This window comes from Ursus americanus, chromosome 3 (genome assembly GCF_024610735.1).
Source record: "Ursus americanus isolate L20-20 chromosome 3, mUrsAme1.1.p, whole genome shotgun sequence".
In the NCBI taxonomy this organism is placed as follows: domain Eukaryota; kingdom Metazoa; phylum Chordata; class Mammalia; order Carnivora; family Ursidae; genus Ursus; species Ursus americanus.
In genome coordinates, this window is record NC_142129.1 from 66,746,298 (window position 1) to 66,772,969 (window position 26,672).

At 40.8% G+C, this 26,672-nt stretch overlaps 1 protein-coding gene across 2 annotated transcripts; it reads left to right on the forward strand.

Moving 5' to 3' along the window:
* PON2 (paraoxonase 2) lies at positions 1–26,443 on the forward strand. 2 transcript variants are annotated; one of them, XM_045793208.2, is made up of 9 exons: positions 1–135; positions 8,916–8,986; positions 15,056–15,111; positions 19,172–19,337; positions 19,883–20,009; positions 21,513–21,713; positions 24,239–24,320; positions 25,063–25,191; positions 25,811–26,443. In XM_045793208.2, the coding sequence occupies exons 1-9, from the start codon at positions 62–64 to the stop codon at positions 25,967–25,969; spliced, it is 1,065 nt and encodes a 354-aa protein (XP_045649164.1). In that variant the 5' UTR covers positions 1–61; the 3' UTR covers positions 25,970–26,443. The 2 variants fall into 2 exon arrangements, with proteins under 2 accessions (XP_045649164.1, XP_087717187.1); XM_087861061.1 differs by having other exon boundaries at positions 25,063–25,125.
* Positions 26,444–26,672: the final 229 nt, after the last annotated feature.

Here is a 26,672-nt window from a genome sequence, read left to right on the forward strand (position 1 = left end):
GCGGGCGCCGCCCACCGTGCTCCCCGACCCGCGCGAGCGAGGCTGCGCCGGCTCCCGCGCCATGGGGCGGCTGGTGGCTCTGAGCCTGCTGGGGATAGCGCTGGCGCTCCTGGGCGAGAGGCTCCTGGCGCTCAGGTAGGTGGGCCCGCGCGCACCGGGCCGTGGGCGCGCCGCCTGGCTGTGCGCCGCCCTCCCTAGCGGACCGCGTGGGGCCCCGGGCCCGGGTGGCCGCGGGCGCCGGGCGGGGGCGCAGGCCGAGCAGGATTCTCGGGCTGCCGGGTGAGAACTCTGGATTGTTCTCAATTCCGCAGCTTGGTGAACACCTCCGTTCCCGCCCCCAACCTCTAGCAAAACCCCGCTCAGTTGGGGCAGAATCTGGAGACTTCCAGGGAAGTTGAGAAGCCTTTGCTGCTTACCGAGTTCTTTTCCACCTCGTTTGAGCAGCGAGGGCTTTGTAGTTACTCACAGGCAAACCCAGCGCTTTAACTTGAAAGCAAAACTATTATTCATGCATTGAACCTGTAATTATAATGATTTATTTCAGGTCTTTGGTGCTGCTTCTCTTCTTGGGTCCCCAAACCAGCCGCCGTCTTTAATAAAGTTGCTCACCATCCCTTCCCTGCATAGTTTGAGAAACTTTTCAGCTTTCTAATCTTGGCGCTGTAGATCGAAGATACGTGAGATACTCAGCTACTGTTCTTACATCACTTCCTTATTTATCTTCACTCAGGAACCCTGAAGCCAGAATGTCAAACAGCACAAGCCTGGTCCATCTCCCAGTTTATTGTAATGAAAACCGCGCATGGGTCGACATCATAGTTTCTAAATTACCAACTCAAATTTTAGAAGCCTCATGCAAAAGGATTCCAGAAATACGGAGCACCTACTACATATTGGTGTGTCATCCTGGGCTCCTGTAATGGAATGAGGCGCAGTCCTTACCTTTAAAAAGTTCACCCTGTTACAGGGGAGGAGAGAAATAAAGCAAATGTATCCATTAGGATGTCCAGACCAGGTACAAACAAAGCCCTACACGCTTAAGGAGGAAAGATTACAGCCCCTGAAGGTGGGTGGAGTTCAGGAGGAAGAGACTGATATTGGCCTTGAAGGATGAGTGAAACACATATGGGGTCATCCCAGATGAAAAGTGCAGTGCGAACAGAGGGGAAAGGTGGGGAAGTTTGGAGACAAGTAGACCAGCTTGCCAGGAGCATAAAGTTAGGGAGCGAGAATAGTAGGGGTTGGGGGAGGATAGGTTTTGAGATGGTTAACTAGAAGTTCAAAAATTGGGGCCTGCTTTGATAGGCAAAGGAGAACTATTGATGTTTGGTGTGTGTGTGTGTGTGTTTACACAGGAATCTGTTTAAACCATCTAAGACAGAATCAGTTGCTGTGCTATAAAGCATAATTAATTGTGCTCCTGCAGAGATGAAGCTGGGAGGATGGATGGGAGGAGAGCGATAGTTCTGGATCCTGGCTGTACATTAGAACTCCTGGCAGGCTGATGTCTGGGCTGCCCTCCCAGAGATTCTGTTTCAGCTGGTCTGCGTGGGGCCCAGGCATGCCTGGTTTTTATTTTTAAAAATTCTCCTTATAATTCGAATATGTGGTTACACCTGCGAAGCAGTAGAATAGAGAGTGGGTAGACATGGGGAACGTAGTGAAGACATGACAGTAGTTTGGAGAGAATAACAGGGCAGGGGCCCACACGCTGGAGCCTCACCGATGAGGGTGGGGAGTCTAAGGTGATACCAGGGTTTCTGTCTCTACTGTCCTCTAGCTGGAGCCTCACCTGCTGATGAAGGGATGCAAGCAGGAGGACAGTGTATGGTGGAGGAGAAGGAAATGGACATGTTGACCTGAATTTTCATGTTACGTAAATACTCAGCCTGCTCTGCAGAACATTCTTGAGTTGGATGATTTTGTACGATCTGTCCAGTTCTCAGTTTCAAAGGCAATACCACTAAATTCACAAGCTCATGAAATTGTTCTAAAGTTCAGGCCCCCAGGGTTTCCACAAATAATGTTTTTTTCTTCTTACTAATCTTAAAGTTTTAAGTTTAAGTCCCTTTACATGATGTTACAGTTACAAACCTAGGAAAAAGTAAATACAGTTTATGTACATAGAACATACCTTATAGGTAATTCAGAGTTTAATGCATCTTTTTCTTTATAAAGATTTGACTGCAATAAATTTAACTGAGCAGTGACTTTCTAGGTTGGTAATGTCATTGGATAGTTGAAGTCCCAAATCAGCTGATGTGAGAATGTTAGGATATGTGATTGGTGGCTAGATTCAGCAAATAAAAATGCGGGATACCCAGTTAATTTTGAATTTCAGATAACCAACGAATCGTTTTGCAGTATAAGCATATCCCATTGCAGTATTGGGGCATAATTATACTAAAATATCATTCTTTATTTGGAATTCAAATTTGGGCATCTTGTATTTTATCTGGCGACCCCGTGCTCATGGATTATCGAGTGCCTGCTGTTTACAGAGTTACAGGTCGAGTGCTCAAATGCATAGTGTGTCTCCTTTCAGACCCTTAGAGTCTGTTTTGAAAAGCAGCATGTTCCTACCTCCCCATAAGGAAAGGCTCTTCAAAACACAGGCTTGTTTTTTTTTTTTTTTTTTTTTTTGTTTTTTGCTCTCATCTGGTGCCTGCTATTTCATTATCCTATTTTTAGAGGTGGCACTTTGGTACTCAAGTTATTTCTCTCCCCCAGGGTGCCCACTTAAATTTCAACTTGAATTTCAGATAAATAATGAATACTTTTTTAGTATAAGTATGTCCCAGATGGATACGTGGAATCAAAGCTGTCTCTTTCCTTCCGAACTGTAACTGGCTAAAGTTCCCAGGGGAAGGTGGCATATTATACCCAACTTTTCCACTCCTCCCAGGTTGAGCAATAAAGGGGGAAATAGAACTACATAAATATCCCCAGGCCAGTTGCTACCTGTTGCAAAGTACACACCCTTGGATGAATCACAGGACTGGAGTACATCAGAGGCCTACGCATGAGCAGGAATCCCTGAAACAAGCATCTGAACATTCTGCTTGTTGCCTGATAGATTTTATGACAGCTGTACCAAAAAGCTATGCAGTCTGCTTTCGAACACTTCTGCAAGGTCAGGCTTTATTTTTATAAACTAGCATCCTCCTTATCATTTATTGTGTGACTACTGTGTTCTGGTCACTGTGTCAAAAGTGTCAAAAGTTCTTTATAATAAGCCAAAATGTACATTTTTAAAAAGATTTTATTTATTTATTTCAAGAGCGTGTGGGGGAGGAGCGGCAGGGGGAGACAGAGAATCTCAAGCAGACTCCCTGCTGAGTGTGGAGCCCCACGCAGGGCTGGATCCCATGACCCTGAGACCATGATCTGAGCTGAAATCAGGAGTTGGACACCTACCCCACTCAGCCACCCAGGGGCCCCTACACCAAAATATACATTTACTGATATTTGGAAAGAGAACCCTTTTACGTTTATGCCTTCATTCAGTCTTCATACATGTCTTCCTTTCTATATTAGACATGTTAAAAACTGAAGCTGGAGGAGGTCAGCTAATTAGTTCAACGGGGAATTAGTGCTGAACCTGATTCCAAATATACTTTGCCCCCGCTTCCCCACTGCCTCCTAGCTTTTCTGCCTTTGCAGCAAATTACTCGCCGCCTAAGATGCCTAATCACAGATTCTTAGTTACTGAGTATTACAGGCATTACGGGGGCCCGAGGGGTGAATTCCAAGGGGTATTACAAGTCTGTATATAAAAGATAAGGCCCCTGTTTGTCTGTATTTAGGCCTGTACTTAAAAGATAAAGCCTGGTTAGTAGCTGGTAATTCAAAGGCGAGAAATATGGAACGAAGTAATGCCAGGTAGTAACACTGTGTTCCTAGTTTGCTGAAGATGAGGCAACATAATAGCTAATTGCCCCCACCTAATCCCACTCTGGATGGGTAATGCTGTCCCCTGAGTGAAAGAAATAGAAACTGAGGGGCGCCTGGGTGGCTCAGTCGGTGAAGCGTCTGCCTTCGGCTCAGGTCATGATCCTGGGACCCAGCCCTGTGTCTGGCTGCCTGCTCCGCAGGGAGTCTGCTTGTCCCTCTTCCTGTGGCCCCCTGCTCCTGCTCTCTCGCTCTCTCAAAAAAAATAAATAAAATCTTAAAAAAAAAAAACTTAAAAAAAAAAAAAGAACTAGAAAGTGATTCATGGTAATGGCTGTTGGTTAAGGGTTCATGGTCTGTGGCCAGAGAGCCTCAATTCATTTCTTAGCTCCACAATTTACCTGGGTTTTTGGTTTTTTATTTCACTTTTCTGTGCCTCGATGTCCTAATCTGTAGGATGGGGATATTAATTCTACCCACTCCATGGTGGGGCTATGAAAAATAAAGTTCATTCTTGTAAAGTGCTAAAACAACCAAAGATACATAGAGAGTAGTCAGTGAAAGCTACCGTAATGACAATGTTCAGGCAGGGGTTCTTAGACTTTTGTGCTGTAGATCCGTTTAGCAGGCTGGTAAAGCCTTGACTCCTCAGCATTATGCTTTTATTTAAAAAAATTTTTTTGTGGTGCCCCTCTTTTTTTTTTTTTAGTTTTAATTTTAATTCCATTTATTTAACACACAGTGTTATATTAGTTTCAGGTATACAATGTAGTGATTCATCAATTCCATACATCACCCTGTGCTCATCGCAAGTGCCCTCCTTAATCCCCATCACTTATCTCACACATCCCCCCCTCACCTCCCCGCTGGTCACCATCAATTTGTTCTCTGTAGTTAACAGTCGTTTCTTCATTTGTCTCTCTCTCTCTCTTTTTACCCTTGGCTCATTTCTTTTTTTTCCTTAAATTCCACATATAAGTGTAATCATATGGTATTTGTCTTTCTCTGACTTATTTCACTTAGCATTATACTCTCTAGCTCCATCCATGTTGTTGCAGATGGCAAGATTTCATTCTTTTTGATGGCTGAGTAATATTCCACTGTATATGTATATACAAATAAACCACATTTTCTTTATCTGTTCATCAGCTGATAGACCCTTGGTCAGCATCATGTTTTTAAATGGGTGAAATAAAACACATAGGATTCCAAAACAAAATTAAATACTATATAAGTTAATACTAATTCAAATACTTAAATACTATTACCAACTTATTTTAAAAATCAAATGTATGATGTAATAACATGGGCTTCTTAATTAAAGCCTTAAATAGATATAAAGGTAGTTGAATATATAGCAATAGATATTTTGAAGTAGCAGAGAGTATAAATGGTGTTTTGAGATATCTACAACAGCTGAAATGTGATGTAACAATGTCTGATTTCTGTTATTGACAGAGACACAGGTACTGCTAGTAGAAAGTTCTGTGCTTTCTTGCCTGCACTCATCATCAAAGGAAATACTTAGTTTCAGTTAGGTTTAAATAAAGATAGATGTATTTTTTCCCCTATCCCTGTTGATGGATCCCTGAATTTTACCCATGGACTCCTTAGAGGTCACTGGACCCCAGATTAAGAACCTTGATGTACATGTTTCTGCTGGGTGTCACTGGGGAAGTGATTGCTGGCTCCATTGAAGGAAGACGGAATATTTTCTTTCTAGTTGTAATTCAAAAGAAAATGACCCCATCTTAATGAAAAAGAAGAGGAAAGTGAGAAAAATAAAAGGAACCTAGAGCAGTAGTGGTTGCCTGGGACATTGTGTGTGAGGCTGGCTGTGGGGTAAAGGGCAGGAGTGCTGTGGTTGATTTGCAAGGTCTGCAGGAGAGCAGACTGCTGTCTCTGACCTAGTACTCTCATAAGCATGCGAGGACAGAAAGTGCTAGGGAGCAAATAGCCTGTACCAAGATTATTTGTGTCTGTACCATTTGTCTATTTATTTTTAATTTGGCATAAATGCATTTAGGCTAATTGATCTGCTAGTCCAAAGAGGTTTGTGTAACTCTCTCTTGTATGTTCTCCCAAACTTCTTAAATCTCTTTAACAGTTAGGAGTGCTTTCAGCTGCAAGTAACATACATCAAATTAATTGTAACATATACAAATAAAGGCTTATTTTTCTCACATGATAAAAATTTTGTAGGTGAGTCCATCTACAGCTTGTCCCTTGAGCCCATGATCATATCAGAAACTTAGGTTCTTATATTTTTGTCCTTCAGTCCTTCACTATTGGCATTGTGTCCTCATTCTTGTCATGTTAAGAATACCAAATGGTTGTTATAGTCCTAAGCACCGCATGTGTGGTCAAATCATGAAGAAAGGAAAAAGGGGGGATACTAGTTAGCTTTCTTTTTGTGTCTGCCTTTTCTATCAGGAACAAAAATATCTTTCTCCAAAGCCTGAGTCATATGATTACCCCTAAATACAAAGGAGGCTGGGAAAGCAAATGTTCGGCTTGCCTGTCTCTGCAGTGGAAAGGAGCAAGGAAGAAAGGGGGTGAGGGTGGCTTTAAGTTTGTCAGCTAAGAGGGCCTGCCAGCCTGGAATACAGATGGTCACTAATGGGTAGGGAACTGGTAAAAAGCCTAGCAAGTTTCCACTGAAAGAATTTGAAAGTCCTGATGGCCCACAAACGTTGGAAACAAAATCCCATCTTTCTTTGATTTTGAAAGAGAGATAAGAAAAAATGATTTGATTAAGCAGAAGTTATGCACAGCCCTTTTGCAACTCCAGTTTTAATAGTAGGCAGTGTGCGTAGAGATGGTATTGTACAACTAAACTAGTTGATGAAGATTGCCTATTGGCAATGTGTAATTATCAGGCATTTATGTAGACCTAAGTTGACTCTAAAAAATAACCCATATTTAACTGTTCAAACAGAACTGAATTTTATTTTATCCATATATTTCATCTTTGAAAAAGGTAGATGACAATCCTCATTATCCCTATTTTTGTGTAGTTAATAGGAGGTTGTTTAAAATTGACACCCAAACCAATCCATGATACAGAAACTTGATGAAACTGCAGCTGGGACCTACCGGCATATCTCCATCTGCTTCTGGAATCATGCAGTGTCCACTGAACCTGGGAGGCCATCTAGCCTCATCCTTATTTTATGCATAAAGAGGACTGAGGCCCATAGGGATTCACCTGCTAATGGTCAGGCAGTCTTGCTGCTAAGACAGAAACACAGATCTTTTCACCCTTTTTGAGAAAAATACCGGAGTGCGTTAGAGCACTGCCTCTGGAAAGTTCTTCTCAGCAGGTGCCAAACCTCAGCAAAGTTCCTTCACCTCTGAGTCACTTCCCTCATCCCTAAAGCAGGGAAAATGGTACTTACTTGTTAGGATTGTTCGAATAATTAAATGAAGTCATTCAGGTAAATCACACAGAACCGTGGTGAACTCAATAAGTTTCAGCTGTTTTTATTACTGATTTCCTTTTGCTACCCACGGTCATTAGCTGCAGCGTCCCCATCATCACTAGTATTACTGCCACCCCATTAGGCTAAATATACATATTTTCCCCCTTTAAATCACTCCTGAGACTTGTAAATGTGAGATTCATTGTCTTTTTTATTGCTTTACTTTAAAATTTTATTTTTAATTTTTATTACATCTTTATATTTTAAAAATCTATATATTTCATATATTTATTTTACTCACTATAATTTTATTTTATTGCCTTATTGCTATATTATTTCAAAAAATTTTGACACTATTTGAATTATATGATGCAAAATAACATACCCATTTTTTTTTAAAGATTTTCTTGAGAGAACGCATGCAGGGCTGAGAGGCAGAGGGAGAGGGAGAAGCAGACTCCCCACTGAGCAGGGAGCTGGATGTGGGACTCGATCCCAGGACCCCAGGATCATGACCTGAGCTGAAGGCAGACACGTAACTGACTGAGCCACCCATGCCCCCCTCAAAAGAACATATTGATTAACATCTTAATCAGAAACGTTATGTATGATACGAGTTGCCAGATTATATAGCTGCTACCACCTGTTGGCAATTCTGGGTTAAGTAGGCCTTGGCCTTCTTCCACGTTGCTGAGACCGGTAACCTTCCCCAAATTCGGTGTCTAGAAGTCAGACGCTGTCAAGGATATGAATAGGAGAGGGACAAGCAGCAAATGGTCATTTTTCTCTCTTAAATGTGTGGTCTGTGTGACCCATTTTGAAAAAATGTAAACTACTCTGCAAGCACTTTTATGATTTATGACTGTAGAGAACAGGAAGAGAAGGTGAGAGATAGTGAGGAAAGAGAAGGGAAAGCCTACAGCATGTGGCTTCCAAAAAAGAGCTCCCAGATGTGTTTGGCCAAACCGTTCTGTGGCCCTCTCCCAGGGCAGGGGCTTGGGGAAGGTATGTCATAACAGTTCACCATTTCCTCATTATTTCCGCACTCTTACTTGTTGTGAAACAACAGCAGCAAGCACTTTTGTGACAGTAGTTGGTGTTCTCCAAAGTTCTCACCCCATAAATTTTGTGACGGGGATGGGACCTCTTCCACGTGTTGTGCCTGCCTCTGAAAATCGCCTCTTCTCCTGGCCTCCCGTCAGGCCCCGTGTCATTTTGCGGAGGGTCTGAGCATTTTTCCACTGTTCTGGGCCCTCCGCTTCTGGTTTGACATCGGGAGCTCTTCCCACCACACCAGAGCCGTGAGAAATGTGACCTGGTGCTGTGTTCATATTTGCTTGGGAACTTGCATTGCAAGTTTTATTTGTTGAGTTATTGGCTTTCTTTTATGACCCACATTCACATGTAGAATTTTGTGATATGCATTTTTATTTTAACTTCATTTCTGGTGCTATTTTATGTTCCTACCCTTGTTTTTCTATCTTCTCTTCTATCTGCTTTAGATTTACGCTGTTTTATGTATTGCTGTAAGCCTCTTTAAACCCTGTCTGCAACAAAGCAGGGAATACATAAACAGATAGATTTTTTTTTTTAAAAAAACAGGAATCGACTTAAAGCCTCCAGAGAAGTAGAATCCGTAGACCTTCCAAACTGCCACCTCATTAAAGGAATCGGTAAGTATGAGAAAATGCTTGTTATACACCTAACATTGTTTGGCCACCAACAGGAAAAAACTCACTAACAGTATTTTGGCACGCCACTAGTGTTGATCAGAGGAAAAATCACATTAAATCAAAAAAACCTCTTCAGTCAATCTTTTTTTGATCTCATGCACCTGCATTTCTTCTCTCTCTCCCTCTTACTGCAATTTGTTAATTATTTGTGTAATCCTATGTTTATTGTTTGATGTCTTGCTTGCTTAGTGACTTTTCTGAACTAGTTTTGTAAAGTCTGTGTCCTTTGCTGTGTGTGGCCGCTGAAGCCCGTGCTCTGTCAGCCTAGCAGTCAGCTAGGGAAGGTGTCAGAAGGAAGAGGAGTCACAAAATGGAAAATAACAATCTCTCCAGAAAATCTCCATTCCCCACAGAAACAACCCCAGAAAGAAAGTTTTTCTTCTCTTTCCTGATATTTCCAGTTCAAATGCAAACAGACATATGCATACATATGTATTTTTCACAAATGGCATCTTAGTATAAGAATATATTCTACAACCTGCTTTATGCCAAATGCAATGTGAACAGCTTCCCACATCAACACGTGTAGACCCGCCTCATTCTTTTTCATGGTACCCTGGTGGATTTAAGCATTTCCCTCTTAACGCATTTGGATCGTTGTAGTTTTTTTGCAACTGCAAACAGTTCAGTGAACACTGTTATACACTGAACTCTCGTAGAGAGGTAGCATAAATTCTTAACAGTGAGATTGTTGTTCAGTTAGCATGTGTGTTTAAAGTTTTGATGGTCGGAGCACCTGGGTGGCTCAGTCAGTTAAGTATCCAACTCTTGGTTTTAGCTCAGGTCATAATCTCTGGCTTGTGGGATCAAGCCCCGTGTTGGGCTCCACTCTAGGTGTGGAGACTTCTTGGGATTCTCTCCCTCTCCCACTCCCCTCCCCCTCACGCACGTGTGTATCTGTGTGTGTGTCCGTGTGTGCACACTCTTTCTCCCTCTCTTTTTTAAAAAAATAAATAAATATGTTAAAAAATGTTTAAAGCTTTGATAGTCATTGCTTAATTGTCCTGGAGTTGGCAATGCTACTAAACTCAGTACCTGACATTTATAAGCACATTCACTACAGACAGGGCTCGAAGTACTCTTTGAGCAAAAACCAAGTAGTGACCCTTTCCTGGATCACACACAAGAAGGCTTCGTTTTCATGAAACCTATCAGTTTTCAGAGCTGCCTTCTCTGCTTCAAAATTTCTTTCCGGTTCTGTTATTTGCCTCTCCTTCACGCATCTGTTTTTTCTGTGCCCTGTCTCCTCATTTCCGCTGCTACTTTGGTACTTTTTCCCAGTCGTAGCTCCCTAGGCCTAGACTCCTTGACTTCTTTCTCCCGGGGCTTCTCCTCTTTGCTACTGTTGCCCACACATTTAGCAGGAAGATACAAACTCAGTATCAAATAGCGGACTGGCTAGATCTCTGCGGATAAGGAAGACAGTTCTAGAAATAAGGTTGTCTGGAGTCCCAAGAAACTCCGCCACTGCACCCTGCCTTCTGACTCAGTCAAGAAGCGCCCCCCCCCCCCTCAGAACCAGCCCCTAAGCAAGAGCCAGATGGCTTCTGTGAGGGATGTTGTACCAGGTTGGAAGGTTGAGTCCATGATCTCGAAGGTTACTGTTGCTACTGAGTTAATAATTGTCAAATTATTAAACAGCCCTTGGCCCTGTGGAGCCCACCTTCTGTGAATTCAAGTCTCAGAGTAGACAGTAGGGCACAGCCAGACACATTACAGGATGACCCGCCCAGTGTATTGCTGCTACAACTCCCTGGGATGGAGGGCTCCTCCGAGAAAAACAAGCCCAAAGACATTTGTATTCTGAACAGGCGTCTGTCTGTGTTTGTGACCTTTATGTTGTGATGTGTGTGAGCTGCTGTCTGGAATTGGAAAGAATGAGGAAATATGTCACCTATGGCCCTTCTCGTGAAGTGTTTAATGCCTCTGAGGCACTTCAAAAGGCAACAGAGCAAAGACGATGAGTGATTAGAAGCACATTTGGGATACATTTTTAGATCTAATTAGAATTGTGCTTCTTTCTTTCTTTCTTTCTTTTTTTTTTTTTGTTTTTTGCTCTGTGGTTAGCACGCATCATATGAACATTTGTTGAATTCTATGTTAGTGATGCATAATGGCTAATAATAGCCCGTGGTTATATGTTTTTAATAACAGTCACTTATTCAGTGGTCTTTTGATTACAAGGAATAACAGTGTGCTGGGCACGTACATTCCCATACAGGCAGAAGCAACTTCTGGTAGGCAACAAGGGTAGAAAGGTTCTCTTTTTTAGTGTGCGCTTTGGAAACAATAGTAGCCATGCACTTGAGGCCAACAATCCCTCTAAGAGGTAAGACCACTTTTCCCTACCTTTCCATCCCCATCAACACCCATACTTACACACCAACGCACACACACACACACACTCCAGTGCTACATTCACCATGACTAGAAATGAACTCTTGGCAATTCTTGGGTGCTTTTTACATATCATCTCATGTCTTTCTGTTTTAACAAATAGTAGTCATCTACCACGTATCATACAGGATGTGTGCCTTCTGTGGGGGCTCACTGTCCCATTTTTTCTATTCCTTCCCAGTCTTTTACAGGCAGAAACCAAGCTCTTACCCAAGATTTGGCCTAATATCAACATCTAAATAATAAAAATTATAATGACAGGTGCTTGTTAAGTCTATTTGAGGCTTAAAAGCTTAAAACATTTTCTAAATGTCTTTGAAAATGCGGGCATTCAGAGTTCTGGACTAAAATAAAATTTTGAATGGATTGTCTCTTTGAGTTAATTAGCGGTTTTATACACTTGGCAATCAAGACCTTTACAAAAACTGCTGCTGGGGAGATTAAAAAAAAAAAAAAAGCATTGAAGTTTGCAGCCCTTGTGATCGGTTACTTTACAGTCTACCTATGAAAGGAAAACAAAATATACACTGCTGTGAGATTTAGATTTCTTTTTTCTTTTCTTTTTATGACAGATAAGGACCCAAAGCTCAGAGAGGTTTAGTACCTTTTGCAAATTCTCTTTCCAATAGAGTATCTCCTCCCCGAGTGATTAACACACATACCTCACCAGTGAGCCAAGAGTGGACAAGAAAAGGTACATTACGTATCAGGTACTCTATTGGGCACGGCCAGGGCTGATTTGCTGTTATAAAGTTACACCTGGAGGAGAGAGAAATTTATCTTCTTTTACTTGGCCATCAAAGATAAGCAAATGGCCTAGGGTGATAAGATGACTGCGACCTGTGCGGCGAGTCTGGTACAGAGGCTGACGAAGCCACACAGTTGTCTTCAACATCCTGCTGCTTTCTCGGTCCACGACTGGAGCTCCAGGTATTGCCACTTCCCAGCAGGAAAGGGTAGAAAGAACATTAACGTGGCTATTAGTTTTAGTTTCTTTTACCCAGAAATTGCATGCATACTGTGTTCTCGCATGCCATTAACATGAACGGAGGCAAATGGCCACAACTATTGCAAGAAAGGGTAGAAAAGCTCTGTGGCTGTGTTGCCATGCACCTGGAGCTGCAAAGGAGGAAGGGGAGCATGGACAGTGGGGGGCAGTTAGCCATCTCGGACATAGAGCATTACCAAAGGAGTAAGAAAAAACAAGAAATCAGATGAGCTAAGCTAGAAGACTTTCTAGTGCAAGAGGGTTTTAAAAGAGGTTTTAAAGAAAAGTGCAGAATATGGATTGGTGAGGAACTTGGGAGGAGGCATGGAAGCAAAACTTTTGGGAGGAAGGCCAACCTGTGGAATTGACCACAGTCAGATTTACACAGTACAGTGTCTTCAGAGAGGAACCAGCAGCTGGTTCTGACAGAGAATTCATTCGATGCTAGGTTGTCTTTTTTCTGTGTGCTTTTAAGTCAGAACAAAAGGACTTGAGTCCCACCTTCCCAGTTTGTGACCTTGAACAATCTCCCTAACTGCTCAAAGGCTCTAATTCCTTAACTCTAAAATGAGAGATAATAGTATTGCTGCTTAGGATGTAGGAAATTATGTGAAATAATGTATGTAAAGCGCTTACAAGGAGCCTGGCCCTTGGTAAACACTGTATCTTAGTAGCTATTACTATTACTACTAGTACTACTCCTATTATTAAATTAGAGGAGAAAAAATTTCTCCAGCATTGACTACTCTTGCAGTAATCACACCAAAGAGGTGATACGAAATGATAAAATTCTCTTGTAGTGTTGGATGTAGAAATGAAGATGGGGTGGGGGTAGATCTGGAAAATATTCTAAAGAAAACTAGATAAGACTTTTTTTTCCTTGGAATAGGCAATGGAGTTAAACAGAAAGAAGTTACAGTGTGGTTGAAATGAAAATATCTTTTAAAAACATTGTTCTTTTCTTGATTACTAAAACAATACTATCGTTTGTAGAAAATTTTAAATAGTAAAGATGAAAATGAAAAAATCACTCATAATTCTGCCACCCAAAGAAACCTTCTTAATTTGTTTCTTTATGTCTTTTCTTGCACTTTGTATAAGCATGTACACGTGGAAATTAAGTTGCTTTAAGTAATTTTTCCGGAGCAACAAATTTTATTTCATTGACTTCCTACTAAATGGATCCAGAAAGCAAACCTTGGACTGACATGTGCATGTGAGTGCGTGCGTTTGTATGTTTGTGGTTGCAGGTACACACGTGTGGTGTCGAGTTCCCCTGGTCCCTGCTCATTACCAGTTGAGAACCACCATGGGACTAGAGACTAGAAATTTTTGACTTTTTTTTGCGGTATTACTGACCCTTTTTTAAACCAGCTGAAAGCCAAGGATCCTTTTCATTGAAAATGTCTCAGCTGAGCATACAGATGATATTTTGCATTGCATAGAGTTTTAACAAGTTCACGGACTCTAAAAGCCATTTGTGGCTCCTTAGGAACCCACGGCCCCAGGTTAAGAACTCCTCCACTATGCCGTGCTTAAGCTATAGATGTATCTTCTTGCCAAGGAACAGGCATTGCAGGTGTTCATGATTGCAGTCCTCTTTACGAAGTGAAGTTCTTGGCATTTTTATTTTCTTTTGCTTCTCTCCACTATGATAGAGCCAGCGACACTGGAGGCAACCGGCCAAATGCAAACGCGTGAATCAAAACCAAAATGGCTGCATAGATGCTGTTTGTTTCTGACAACCTAGAAATAATCTTGGGGAAAGCCTTTGGAGAGGCCTTAAAGGGGAAGATTGGATTTTGTGGACTCAAAGAATGTGTCATGATTTGGCTTAATCTAAGCCATTTTTATTCCTCTTTTCTTGTGTTTGGGTCTATTATCTGTCTGCGGAATTTACACAGTGAGACCACTGGGAAGGTCTTATGTCTAATTATTTGCTGTGCTGTGTGGAGTATGCTCAGACAATCAATAAACAATCAATAGTAATTGTAGCCTGCTCAGAGACAAGCGTTAGAGGGTTCAGCTGGCTTAGGTGCATGGTATTTTTCATTAATTTTCTTTTGCTGGTTGTTTTCTGTAGTTTAAAGCCTAAATTTAAAGATTAAATGGAAAGCTTTCTTTGCTTATGAGAACAAGCAGACATTGTTTTTTTAAAGAGGGAATATATAATCCCAGGTGTCTTATCTCTGTTAATGGGAGAAATGTCTGTGTTTGCTTCAGATTGAATGAGCAGAGAAAGGGACAAGGATATTTGCATGGTTAAATGACTATGAGCCCTTCTCTCTGAAAGTAATATTCCCCTGATGTCAATTACTTTTGTACAGACATCTGGATGTTTATCATAAGAGTGTACAGATGTCAACATTTTCTGTATTATAGCTGGAAATGTAGTGATTACTTGACTTTGATTTGAGTAAACATAAAATATCTAACATTTAAAGTCAGAGGTTCACTGCAGGAAGGGATTTAGACTGACGTGTATTAAAGAGAGTGGTTGGGAAAAAAATTAGAACCATTCCTAAAAAAGCAGGCACTGATAGAGTAAACTAAGTCCCAGTTATGTTACATCTAACAAATAACAGAATTTGAATGTGACATTTATCTATTTCTTGAACTTACAGAAGCTGGTGCGGACGATATTGACATACTTCCCAATGGTCTGGCTTTCCTCAGTGTGGTGAGTATCTCCTTCCTTCCCCAGTCTCCGTGGACGAGGTACAGGGGAGTTTGATGAGGCCTGCAGGGCAGTAACTTGTGTGTAAAATTCCTCACTTTCAAAAATATGTTCGGGGGGGCGGGGGAAGACAGTTTAAACAGGATTTTGGAAAATGTCCTCAAGCTTATCTAAATGTAGAGATGAAAAAATCTTTGGCAATTGATTAATTGCTCTTTATGTCCCCACTGCATTGCATTAAAATATTCCAATGCAATCTGTGTTTCGAAAGTTTCTTATTAAAAAGCATACTTTGGGCATTGTTGTGGATATTCCATACTACATTATACTCTTCTAAATACAGCATCTATCTCTCTTTCCATTAGCTTCTCAATTTTAAGCTCATATTCTTGCTGTTATTGTTTATTTTCAAACAATATACCAACGTTCCCAGACCAAGGCTTTTTCTTTCTTTTTCCCCCTGAATAGCTTCTCATGAAAGTCATCAGCTGAGTTTATTTATACCCTTTCGCCTTAATTTCTTAGAAGCTGAAAAATAACCACTTCCCTGGGCATACATTAGAAAGGCTGTAAAATTGATTGGCCCGCATGCTGGCCTACACCAGCAGCCATCTAATTGGAAAACTGTGTAAGTGGGCGATGAGGAGGTTCTGACCACGTTCTTCCCTGGCGTGGGCCCCCAGAAGTGTCCTTGGCATCGTCATGAGTTCGGTTTTTCTTGAGGAAGGCAGCCTGTGCTGATTCTTTTCCCTCTCAGCGTCCATTGTTTTCAGACTCTGAGACTCAGGTGTGAAAAGCATGGAGATACTTCAGAGGAGCCACAGCACCAATAAAACAGTGGTCGGACCTATGGGAGACGTGAGAGAACTGGGCTGAGAGGAGAATGAGGCGTGGGATACCGGTCAGGTTCCTGATGGTTTTTAAGTGGAACACTGAGCAGCCGGTTGTTACCACTGAGGTAAAAAAAGAAACATTGTAGGCTTTGGCAAGAACACTAATATATTAAATTTTAAAAATATCGTCTCAAAGACAAGGTTGTGTCATTACCTTCACAGAAAAAGTAAAATGGATATTTCTAGTAGGACTATCGGTTTGTTTGGAAGCACATGCTTACACATGTCTGTAGGCTTAGGAGAAAACCCGGGGCTCCTTGTCAGAATTGTTCGTTAACTAGAGACGCAAAAATCCCGAGGAAAGTAGAAATCACTTGCTTTTTTTGTCCCCCCCAAAAGTGGTATTCTCAGAGATTTTTGTAATCCAGAACTCACATGTTTCAAGATCTCAACCCCCATAGGAATAAATCGGAATTAGAAGTGAGGTCTCCGAGCACATAAATCTATAGTCATTTCCACGGAGGGACTAATGACAGTCACAATGATCTTGTAGCCATGTCAATAGAATTTCTTCAGCTTTTTTGTCCTTCCTTCCTTATCTGACTGTCTTTTTTTCAAATTTAGAAACAATCCCACTTTACTGCTGATTTTTAAACTACTCAGCATTGTCTCTACTGTTTCCCAGAATTCCCTCCTTTCTAAACGAGTAACGTGTATCTCACGTCAGCTGTCTCTTCCTCTTCCAAGCATGTTAGCCCATCTGACCCATCCTGTTCCATGGTTATGGGTTTGAGAGTCACCCCAAAACCAACATCACACTTACTGAAGAATTGGGTGACACAAAATGGAATAGAAGAAAGATTTAAATGACCACGTGAGTGTACTTAACACCGCTAAACCATATGCTTAAAATGATGAGGACGGTAAATTTCGTGATGTGTATTTTACTGCAAGTAAAAATAAATCAAACTTTTAAAAAGAGAAAAAACAGATTTCAATGGCAGGGAGTATTAAAATGACCATGGATAGTGATCACCGTCCCTGGTAGAGCTTTCTGTGCCTTCGAGTCATGCTCTTGTTTATGGGACAGTGATACAAAATAGAGATTATCAGCCACTGCAGTAGTGCCGCCATGTAGGGATAGTGTAATTCCAGTTTATTCTGCTTCCTGAGCCTGCCAGTCTTGAAGGTTTATCATTTTGATAGATTTTTTTTAATTGGAGATAATTTCTATTATGTTCAACTTTGTGCATAACGTGAGACTTAATTTTTGTATACTCTTTTAGATTTGCATAAAATATGACTTACAAAGATCTAAAAGAGAAAAGACCTAGATTATTTCAGTGAGTCCCAAGAAAACATTAAAGAAAATTCAGCGTTTCATTCCTGGTTGAAAGCTCCAAGAAAACTAGAAATGGAAGGTAATTTCTCTGAAACCTACAGCAGACATCATTCTTAGTGGTAACACATTAGCCGCCTTCCCATAAATGTTTAGAAAAGGAAGAAAATGCCTCCAAATATTATAACTATCAGTAATCCACTAGAGTTGTTAATAACCCAAGAAAACAAGAAAAAGAAATATGAGGTAGGAAAAAAGTCAAAACTACCCTAATTTTCAGACATCATCATTACCTGCTTTTTAGACAATCCAAGACATTCAACTAACAGACTATTAGACCTGTGGGGAGAGTTCAGTGAAATGGCTGGATTCAAAATGAACATGTAAAACTCACTGGCTTTCCCATGCACAAGGAAGAACCAAATAAAACTGTAATAGTAATAAAAATAAAAATAATAATGTTCCATTCAGAATAGCAACTTAATTGTCAAAATTTATACAGAAAAACCAATAAGCAGAAATATCTAAAACTAGTTTGTGAAAATAAAACAATGAGGTGTGGGATATGGGGACTCACCATAAATGTATTGGCTGTATGTATAAATAAAGCTATAGTAATTAAAGAGCAGTGTATTGGTACAGGAATAGGCATGAGCACCCAAACAGGTCAGTATACAAAGGGATCTTGTACATAAGGGTGATATTTGCAAACTATATGCCAGGCACGGCTCCAGGCCCTGGGATCTAGCAATGAACAAAGGAGACAAAGTCCTGACTCATGTTGCAGCGGAGAGAGGATGAATCTGTGTCAGATGCTAGCAACACTTTAATGAGAAGTAAAGGAAGGTGGGGCAGTGGAGAGGGACAGCTGTGCTGAGGGTGTGGTCAGACCGTTTATGTATATCTAAATATATGCGTCTATGCCAAACGGCAGTGCGTGCCATTTGACATAGATATAAAGCATCTAAGAGCCCTAGATCTTGCAGGGTGGAGTGGGCTGAGGTGGGGTGGGGAGCATTCCTAGGCAGAAGGAACAGTGTGTATAAAGGCCCTGAGTGAGAATGTGCTGGTTTATATGAAGAGTATCAAGGAAGCCATGTGGCCAGTAGGAGATGAGCGCGGAGACCTGGAGTGTTTGGGGTGGGAAGGTGCAGGAGAGTGAGCAGGGCAGATGGTACAGGGCCTTCAGTCAATCGGAAGATCTTCCACTTTGTAATCTGAGTGAGATGGAGTTTTGATCAGAGGCGGGACGTCTGACATAATTTGGATGCTGGTGGGAGACCCGGTCTTCCGGGAAAGGCAGAAAAAGTCAGAAAGGGCATTTAGTTGTGAGCCGTTGCCATAATTGTGGGGGTGGTTTGGACCAGGGCAGTCATGGACAAAGTGGTGAGAAAGGCTTTCATCCTTATGAAGGGACTTACTTTCAAGGTAAAGTCAACAGGATTTGCTGACGGATTGGATCTGGAGCATGAGACAAGGAGGGAAGCCTTGACTGACACCATCCACCAAGACTTTGTGGCTCTCTAGGAGCAAAGGGCAGGCCAAGGGCTGGAGGGTCAACAGCCCGTGTGTAAACTTTCACTTCTCCCCCACCCCCCTCAACTCCGCTTGGTATCTCCCAGTCCACCAACCTTCTGGTTATCCCCTTAAGAGACTACACCCCTAGTCTTGTTCCTCAACTCAGAAAAATCAGTTCCTTTTCATCTTGCGGCTCTCACCAGCCTCCAATTCCTATTTTTTCTATCGTCTCCTCTCTGCTTTCTTGCTGTTTGTAGCTGTAATGCCGCCACCTTTAACCAAAGTCTCTATTTATCATTTATTTATACAGCCCATTTTAGCCTATAAACACACTTAAGCTTCTATATTTAACTTTTTCCTCTGTTTTGAAAAGGGTTTAAAATGTCCGGGACTCCACAGCTTTTCCCCAGATAAGCCTGGAGGGATATTAATGATGGATCTAAAAAAAGAAAACCCAAGGGCTCTGGAATTAAGAATCAGCCGTGGGTTCAATTTGGCTTCGTTCAATCCACATGGTATCAGCACCTTCATAGACAACGGTAAGAGCTGATGAGCTCCCCACACTGAGAAACTTACCATGGTTTGCAAATGCCTGTGGAAAACAGATTTGGATCGTATCTATAGTAAGAGAAGAACAATTAACTCATGAATTCTTTCTGTATTCTTCATACAAATAAGTTGATCATTTGCCTCTCCAGCTAGCAGCCAACATAGGCTACATGGGGAATTTCTAACAGTTAACACCTGGGAGAATGGTTAGATTTCAAAACCTCTTCCATATATCTATGATTATTGCATTAAAAAAGAGCTATACTTCTGAATTAAACTATAAACAGATTATTCATGAATTCTGTATACGGAGTGGAAAACACTCTTTCTTAAAGGTCAGGGGCCCAATGATCAGAAATAACAGCAGCCAGACAGTGATGGGAAAGACGGGGAAGAAGAACGATCTGTTAGGTCGTCTCACAGCTTATACATTCAGCCTTTCCCCGCCCGCGCCCGCGGTATTTAAATGTCAGTGTCTGCCCAGGGGTCTTACGGTTCTGTCTTGTAAATTAACTCTGTTCTTTCAATTCTTTAGACGACACAGTTTATCTCTTTGTTGTAAACCACCCAGAATTCAAGAATACAGTGGAAATTTTTAAATTTGAAGAAGAAGAAAATTCTCTTTTGCATCTAAAAACAATCAAACATGAACTTCTTCCAAGGTACTCAGCCCTTGTGTTCATTCTCCAGTTTATCTTTGGCATTGCCATGTATTCCCCACGATGGGCCTCTCAGCCTTGATAAGAGCTAAAATACGTGCATGTGTACACATACGTAAATACGTGTGTGCGTGTGTGTGCGTGTGCGTGTGTGTGTGTGTGTGTGGTTTCCTTGTAGAGCAGGGGAAGTCAATGTCACTCATAATAATCAGTGTTCTCTGAGGACTCCCTTGAGAAATGATAAAACACTGGATTACAGGGGAGCTCTCTTCCGGGCCATCTTGGGAGCAGAAGACAAGCCTCCCTGTTTTTCCTGCTGTCACCTTCCATCTCGGATGACTCATCCCCCGAACCATAATACTTGTCCTGCCAAAGAGGAGTAGCCTGCTTTAAATGAAGTCCGTGTGCTTTGTACGGGACGAATACAAAGGACCTGCACCGGTGTCATGGTCGCTGGGGGCTAATGGCCACACAGAGTTGGAGGGATTCAAACTGGAAGCGGTCACTCCTACTTCCAGAACATACAACCGGTTGATAATGTGGCTAAAAGAGAGTCATGTGTATCTCCCCAGCTCAGTTTGCGTTAGCTTACTGCTTCTTTTAAGTTTGAACTTGATGAATATTTTTAATTTCACCATCCCTATCTCAGGCTTCTGCATATAATTTCCAATCGTTCTTCCAAAAAATGCACTTCATAATAATTGGAGCTTAAATACTGTCCAGGCAGCCTCTGCATCACCGTGCTCTTTCAGAAAGAGGGGACTCACCTTCCCTGTAGCTCTGTTTTTCATTTAACAAAGAAGAAAGCAGCTCTTTCAGAAATTTTTGCATAGGGTAATTGGAATTTAAATTTAATAACGCCTTTGCCTAACTGGTTTTAAAAATGTAATTGTTTTTAGTATATAAATCTCTCCCCTGAAGCATTGTACTCCAGCAATTTCATCATCCATCTCTCTGCAAGTGTTTATTGAGTGCCCGTTTGTTCTCGGCAGGTCGGTTTGTGAGGCAGGTAGAAATTGAACAGTCAGCCTTAGTTTGACTAATAACTAAGCAAAGGAACTCAGGAAAATCCGGCAACTGAGTAAATGAAAGCTAGGTAAATGTTATGGACGGCCTAAGCAGCTCAGCAGCCAATGAGGCTCTGTCCAGCTCGATACTATAGATAGCTGTATCCTTCCGTGTTGTTGCCAGACCCTACATTTCTTGCTGTCAAAAAACATACCCTGTTGGCACCAAGTTCTTTTTTCTTTTATAATAGCCCTGCCATAATTGCTAAATGACCTGTCTTCAAATTACCTGTTATCATACAAAATTGTTCTCTGAAAAATGATATTACAGTAGATTGCATGTAACTCTAGCCACGTGAGTTTTAGCTGAGCTTTTCCTGGGGAACCTTGTACCAAAAATTTAAAGCATAGGTTGTGTGTGCCTTCCAGAGACTTAATCTTTAATATGGAGACCAACTGGCTTCTTATTTTCTCTCACATGTTATTTTTTCTCTTTCAGTGTGAATGATATCATAGCTGTTGGACCAGCACATTTCTATGCCACCAATGACCACTACTTCTCTGATCCTTTCTTAAAGTATTTGGAAACATACTTGAACTTACACTGGGCAAATGTTGTTTACTACAGTCCAAATGAAGTTAAAGTGGTTGCAGAAGGATTTGATACGGCAAATGGGATCAATATTTCACCTGATAAAAAGTATGACTCCTTATAAGAGTATCTTCATTTCTCCCTAGTAGTGGTGCTGGGTCAAATTCTTCACTTTGCTTTATTTTTCCAATGTAAAAAGCTCCCTTGATATTTTTTTGGTCTATGATATATATATATGCATATAATATATACATTGATGTATTTGTATTAAATATTATTAAATATATACAATGTTTATATGTAATATATAATATATACTAAGCACACATATATTTACATATAATATCTAAATTTTGGTAGGTATCTTTATAGAATTTAATTTTGTAAATATAAATTTTTATGAACTGGGGTCATATTTACATATACATATTAAAGTGTGAGGTTGGTGTTTCCTTTTAAATGAATACATCTTTGTTTTATTGGCTGCATATTATTCTACTAGAGAGATGATCCTAAAGTAATTTAACCACTTCTCTGTTAATGGATATGTAGGCTGTTTTTCATATATATATTTATTTTATTTTATTTTATTTTTTACAAAAAATGTATTTCTCATTTACCACTGAAGCTTCTCCAGATATTTTTAAGGAACAACTCCTGAAGGGAGCATTGCAGCGTAATCCGTCTTCAGGTTTGGGGATGATACAGACAGACCTGGGTTCGCGTGCCAGCTGGGCACGGGCTAAAAGTGACGCTCTGAGCCCGTCCTCGCTGCACGTTTGTGCAAGTGTTTCTATAGAATAAAACCCTCAAAATAGAACCACTTAGTCAAAGAGTGACCCCTTTCAATGGTAACTGTAATCGATATTGCCCAATGGCCCCCCCCCAAATTATTTCACTGTTTCTATACGTCCAACCATAACATATAGAAAGGATATTAATTTTACTAACCTCCCCTCGGACTACCTTTAGCACGCTGAACAATTTAAACTCCTACAAATATAACGTGAAATAAATTTGGCATTCTTGACGACGCAATGTCTTTTTTCATGACACACTTTCCTCCTTCTTGTTGATTATAGAAGGTGAATGTAGAATCGTTTAAATTGTCTGTAACTCTCTTGCCAAATCTGTTTTTCTCCCCCAACTCTCATCTTTGAATTATGAGTTTCAACTTTCCAGCACCCGAGCTGCAAACAATAAATAATAACGAGAGAGGATTCAGCTCTAACTCCTTCTCTTCTTACCCTCCTGGGCCAACCCGTGAGCGAGCCATCATCCTCGTCTCCTTTCCTTTCCCACTGACGCCTGCCCCCTTTAGGTCCTCATCCTCTCTGCCTAGAGTAGTAGTAGACTTTCTTCCAACTTGTTTTCAGTCCACTGACATTTTCTGCCTTGCTGCCAGTTTTGTCTTGCTGTTTTCCACGAGCCTTTAAGGCCCTTGGAGAGAGGGGGCTCGCCGCTTCATCTTTGACTCCTCCCTGCTGAGCCCTGCCAGGTGCAAAGCAAATGCTCTGTACTTGTTGAATGGAACTAACCATTTGTTATTATGCCACTTTGTTATTCTAAAAATTCAGTGGGACCCAATTGCTTATCAAATGGAGGCAAGCTAAAGGCTCGGACTTGCTTTAATAGGCGAGCTTCAACCTCCCTTTTTAACCGTTTTCATACTTACCCTGCTTTAGACAAAGAACTCATTATTTTGCAAATATGCCTCTCTCATTCTTGCCCCGGTGCCTTTGCTCACATGTTTTTTTTTTCTGCCTGGAAGGTGCTTTGTCCTCATTTCCTCAAATCCAGTCTCTCCTTCCACAGCCACTGCAGATGCCTTTCCTTTGTGAAGCCTTCTGTGTTCTCAGGAGTTAGATATTTCTTCGGTCTCTAGGCCTGAAATCTTTCTCGTGCTCCCAGTCATGCTGTATTATTTGTTTCATGGGTACAAACCAGTCTGATCATCCCAACACACTCTAAACTTTGTAGGAAAAGGCTGCCTCTTCTTTATGTCCGTCACAATACTGAGCTCATGGCTTTACACATGATAATGGCTCAACAGAACAGTTGCCGTGGAAGGGTCAATTCAATGAGCAAAATTACCGTAAAGTAGTCCATTAATTCACCTCCTTAGATGTAGACAGATTATTCTGAATAGATACTTATCTCTTACTCTGAAAATTCTCAATATGTTAATAAATATTTTATTAAGTATGAATGACTATTAACAAATAATAAAGTGTGTTCTGTTGCGTACCGTATATTTCTACGTGACCATTATACCTAGAAATACCAAATTATATCATGGAATATAAAAGCTTTTTTTCAGAAGCCAGACATTGGTTTTGTTGTCCTTTCGGTGGCAAATATCACAGACTTTATATTCAAAATAATGTGCTGTATTGCTTTCCCCCTTACAAAGCTTTTGAGAAATAATTTAACAATTCCATGATTGTTTGTAGCAACAATGAATTGATTTTGAAAGCTTACTTTTTAAATAAAAATTGACCTTTATCAAGCATTCCTTGAGGGCCCATCATTGATTAACTTCTTGGCAGGTTATTAAGACTTATTCTTCCACGCTGTATTAATGAAGCTTTATATTGGCATGGAGCTCTAACCAGTGTGTCCTTTCTGCGAAGGTACATCTACGTTGCTGATATACTGGCTCACGAAATTCATGTTTTGGAAAAACACCCTAATATGAATTTAACTCAATTGAAGGTAAAATACTGATTTTCATATGTAAAGGAGACATTAACCTATTATGCTTTGTAGTTTTGTGGTTACACTGTATTATAACAGTACTTCACCTTAGAACACAATATGATGCCAGGGTTGCTATTCTGGGTTTTTAAATATTACCTCCCTGCAACAGGCCAAGCCTCCTATCCCCAGCAATCACAAGGACTGACTGATTACGTGCAGCAGAGGGTTGGGAGTGATATTTGCATCAGATTTAGAGCCCATTCCATGAAGTACTGATGGTACCCAATGAATTCCAATAAGAATTTTCACAATTGAAAAGCCTAATAGATGAATTCTGAAATGAAGATTTATGCACATTGTCAGCTCTTTCAATAATAAATGAGGGTAGAAATTGGGTTCCACACCATTATTATTTTCTTCCTGCTTGACAACACATATTTTAGATTGATTAAGAATTTCCTATTTGGCTTTGAATGAGTTCCTTGAGCTAACTGATCATTGTGCATCTTTTAAAGGAAAAGGAGTTCATTTTTTAGAGAGATTGATCATCACCCTAACTTTCTTAATTTCAGGGAGGATGAAAAGTGGCTCTAAACTAGTTTATTAAATTTAGGTTAAGCCATATTGGTGTTAAAAGGGTAGACGCAGGGAGCTGTGTATAATTTTCCCGCATGTAGAGAGGCAAGAAGGGTTAGCCCTAAATTATTTAATCAAGTTTCTCAAGTCATTTAGATATTGACATTTTTTCATCTGGAAGGTACTCAAGTTGGATACGCTGGTGGACAATTTATCTATCGATCCTTCCTCGGGGGACATCTTGGTAGGCTGTCATCCTAATGGCCAGAAGCTCTTCATTTATGACCCGAACAATCCTCCGTCATCAGAGGTTTTTCTGTTCTTTTAAACCTTAATTTTTCAACTTTAATTATTGAAGTCCTTTTGAACTAATAATACAGTAAACTGTCACAGGGATGGTTTGTTTAGTCATTTTAAACCAATATTACAATAAACTTATGCAGTGATTTTGTAAGTGCTTTAAGCCAATAATTGGCAGAATTTCACTTATTCAAATACTTTTAGAAAGATAATCTTTTGATGTATTAAATTATGGTGGAAACTAGTCAAAAGGCATTTTCTATAAAGACATGTGCCCTCCTTGTGTGGTAGACTGGCAATGTTTTTAAATACCTGGCTTATTGTCAGCTCCCCACATGACATGACTTCTGTTCATGCTAGCGTAATGTGGAAGTATTTCCATCAACGCTCAATTACTATAATAACCCGAAATCCTGTGTTGGCATGCAGTAGCTAGATGGTTTAAGAAAGTACTTTCTTTGAAGGCTTAAAAAAGTACTTTCATTTTAAAATTAAAAAGATTGGTAACTGCTGTTTTCAACAGCATGTCCTCTTAATGATTGTGTCGTTGTGGAAGACAGGGATTGTTGGTGATTGAGTGACATGGGTGTATGGTGGTCCGGTATTAATCTTTTGTATCCCCTGAATAGGTTCTCCGCATCCAGAACATTCTATCTGAGAAGCCTACTGTGACTACAGTTTATGCTAACAACGGATCTGTTCTCCAGGGAAGTTCTGTAGCCTCAGTATATGATAGGAAGCTGCTTATAGGCACTTTATATCACAGAGCCCTGTATTGTGAACTCTGAATTGTACTTTTGGTATGCAAGTGTGCTAACTTCTTTTAACACTTACTTTTCTATGAATTGCTAACTGTGTGGGAATTTAACCGGCGAAATGGGCCCAGAAATGTATGACCTGTATAGTTAATTTTATTTTGGTAAGGAAAGGCCCCTTCAGTTCTGATAGCACTTTTAACACAAAAGGGAAAGGGACAGTTTTTTAAAATGTGGAGTGAAGGAGAGAGAAGACAGCTGCTTCCAGTAAAGTGGATTTTCACTGAACAACGGAAACCTCGTCTCTGCCTTCCAATGGCCAGAGCACACATTCCACCGAAACAGGGTAGACTGTATTTCCTGAAAATACAAATGACCTCAGCTCCAACAGGGTGACCACTGTGAGTGTTCAGAACTACTGATAGGTGACATTCGGATGTTTTGTGCTTACATCTTTGTTTACTGTTAATGCGTTGGAGTTCTATTAAAGGCTAACTAAAATCTGAATTTGGCCTGTCGCTTCATTCTTCAGGCATGTCCTCAGGAGGGGAATGGGAAAGTGGCTCCTTCCTCGTGGGGTTTTCGTCGGGATAGGCAGGCATGGCAGCCTTAATTTCTTTCACTGAAAGCTGAATGTAAATGAGCTCTTTATTGGAATAAAACAGAACAAAGCATCAACTAAATATAACAACTCCAATTCTCAGTGAGTATGGAGCGCTCCCTCTGCTCTCTTCCT

Bases quoted from the DNA above. Each gene is read 5' to 3' on its own strand.
- PON2 (XM_045793208.2), top strand. From the start codon at position 62: ATGGGGCGGCTGGTGGCTCTGAGCCTGCTGGGGATAGCGCTGGCGCTC. The intron at 136-8,915 runs GTAGGTGGGCCC...TTAAAAAAACAG, and splicing joins GAGAGGCTCCTGGCGCTCAG to GAATCGACTTAAAGCCTCCA. The intron at 25,192-25,810 runs GTTTTTCTGTTC...TCCCCTGAATAG, and splicing joins ACAATCCTCCGTCATCAGAG to GTTCTCCGCATCCAGAACAT.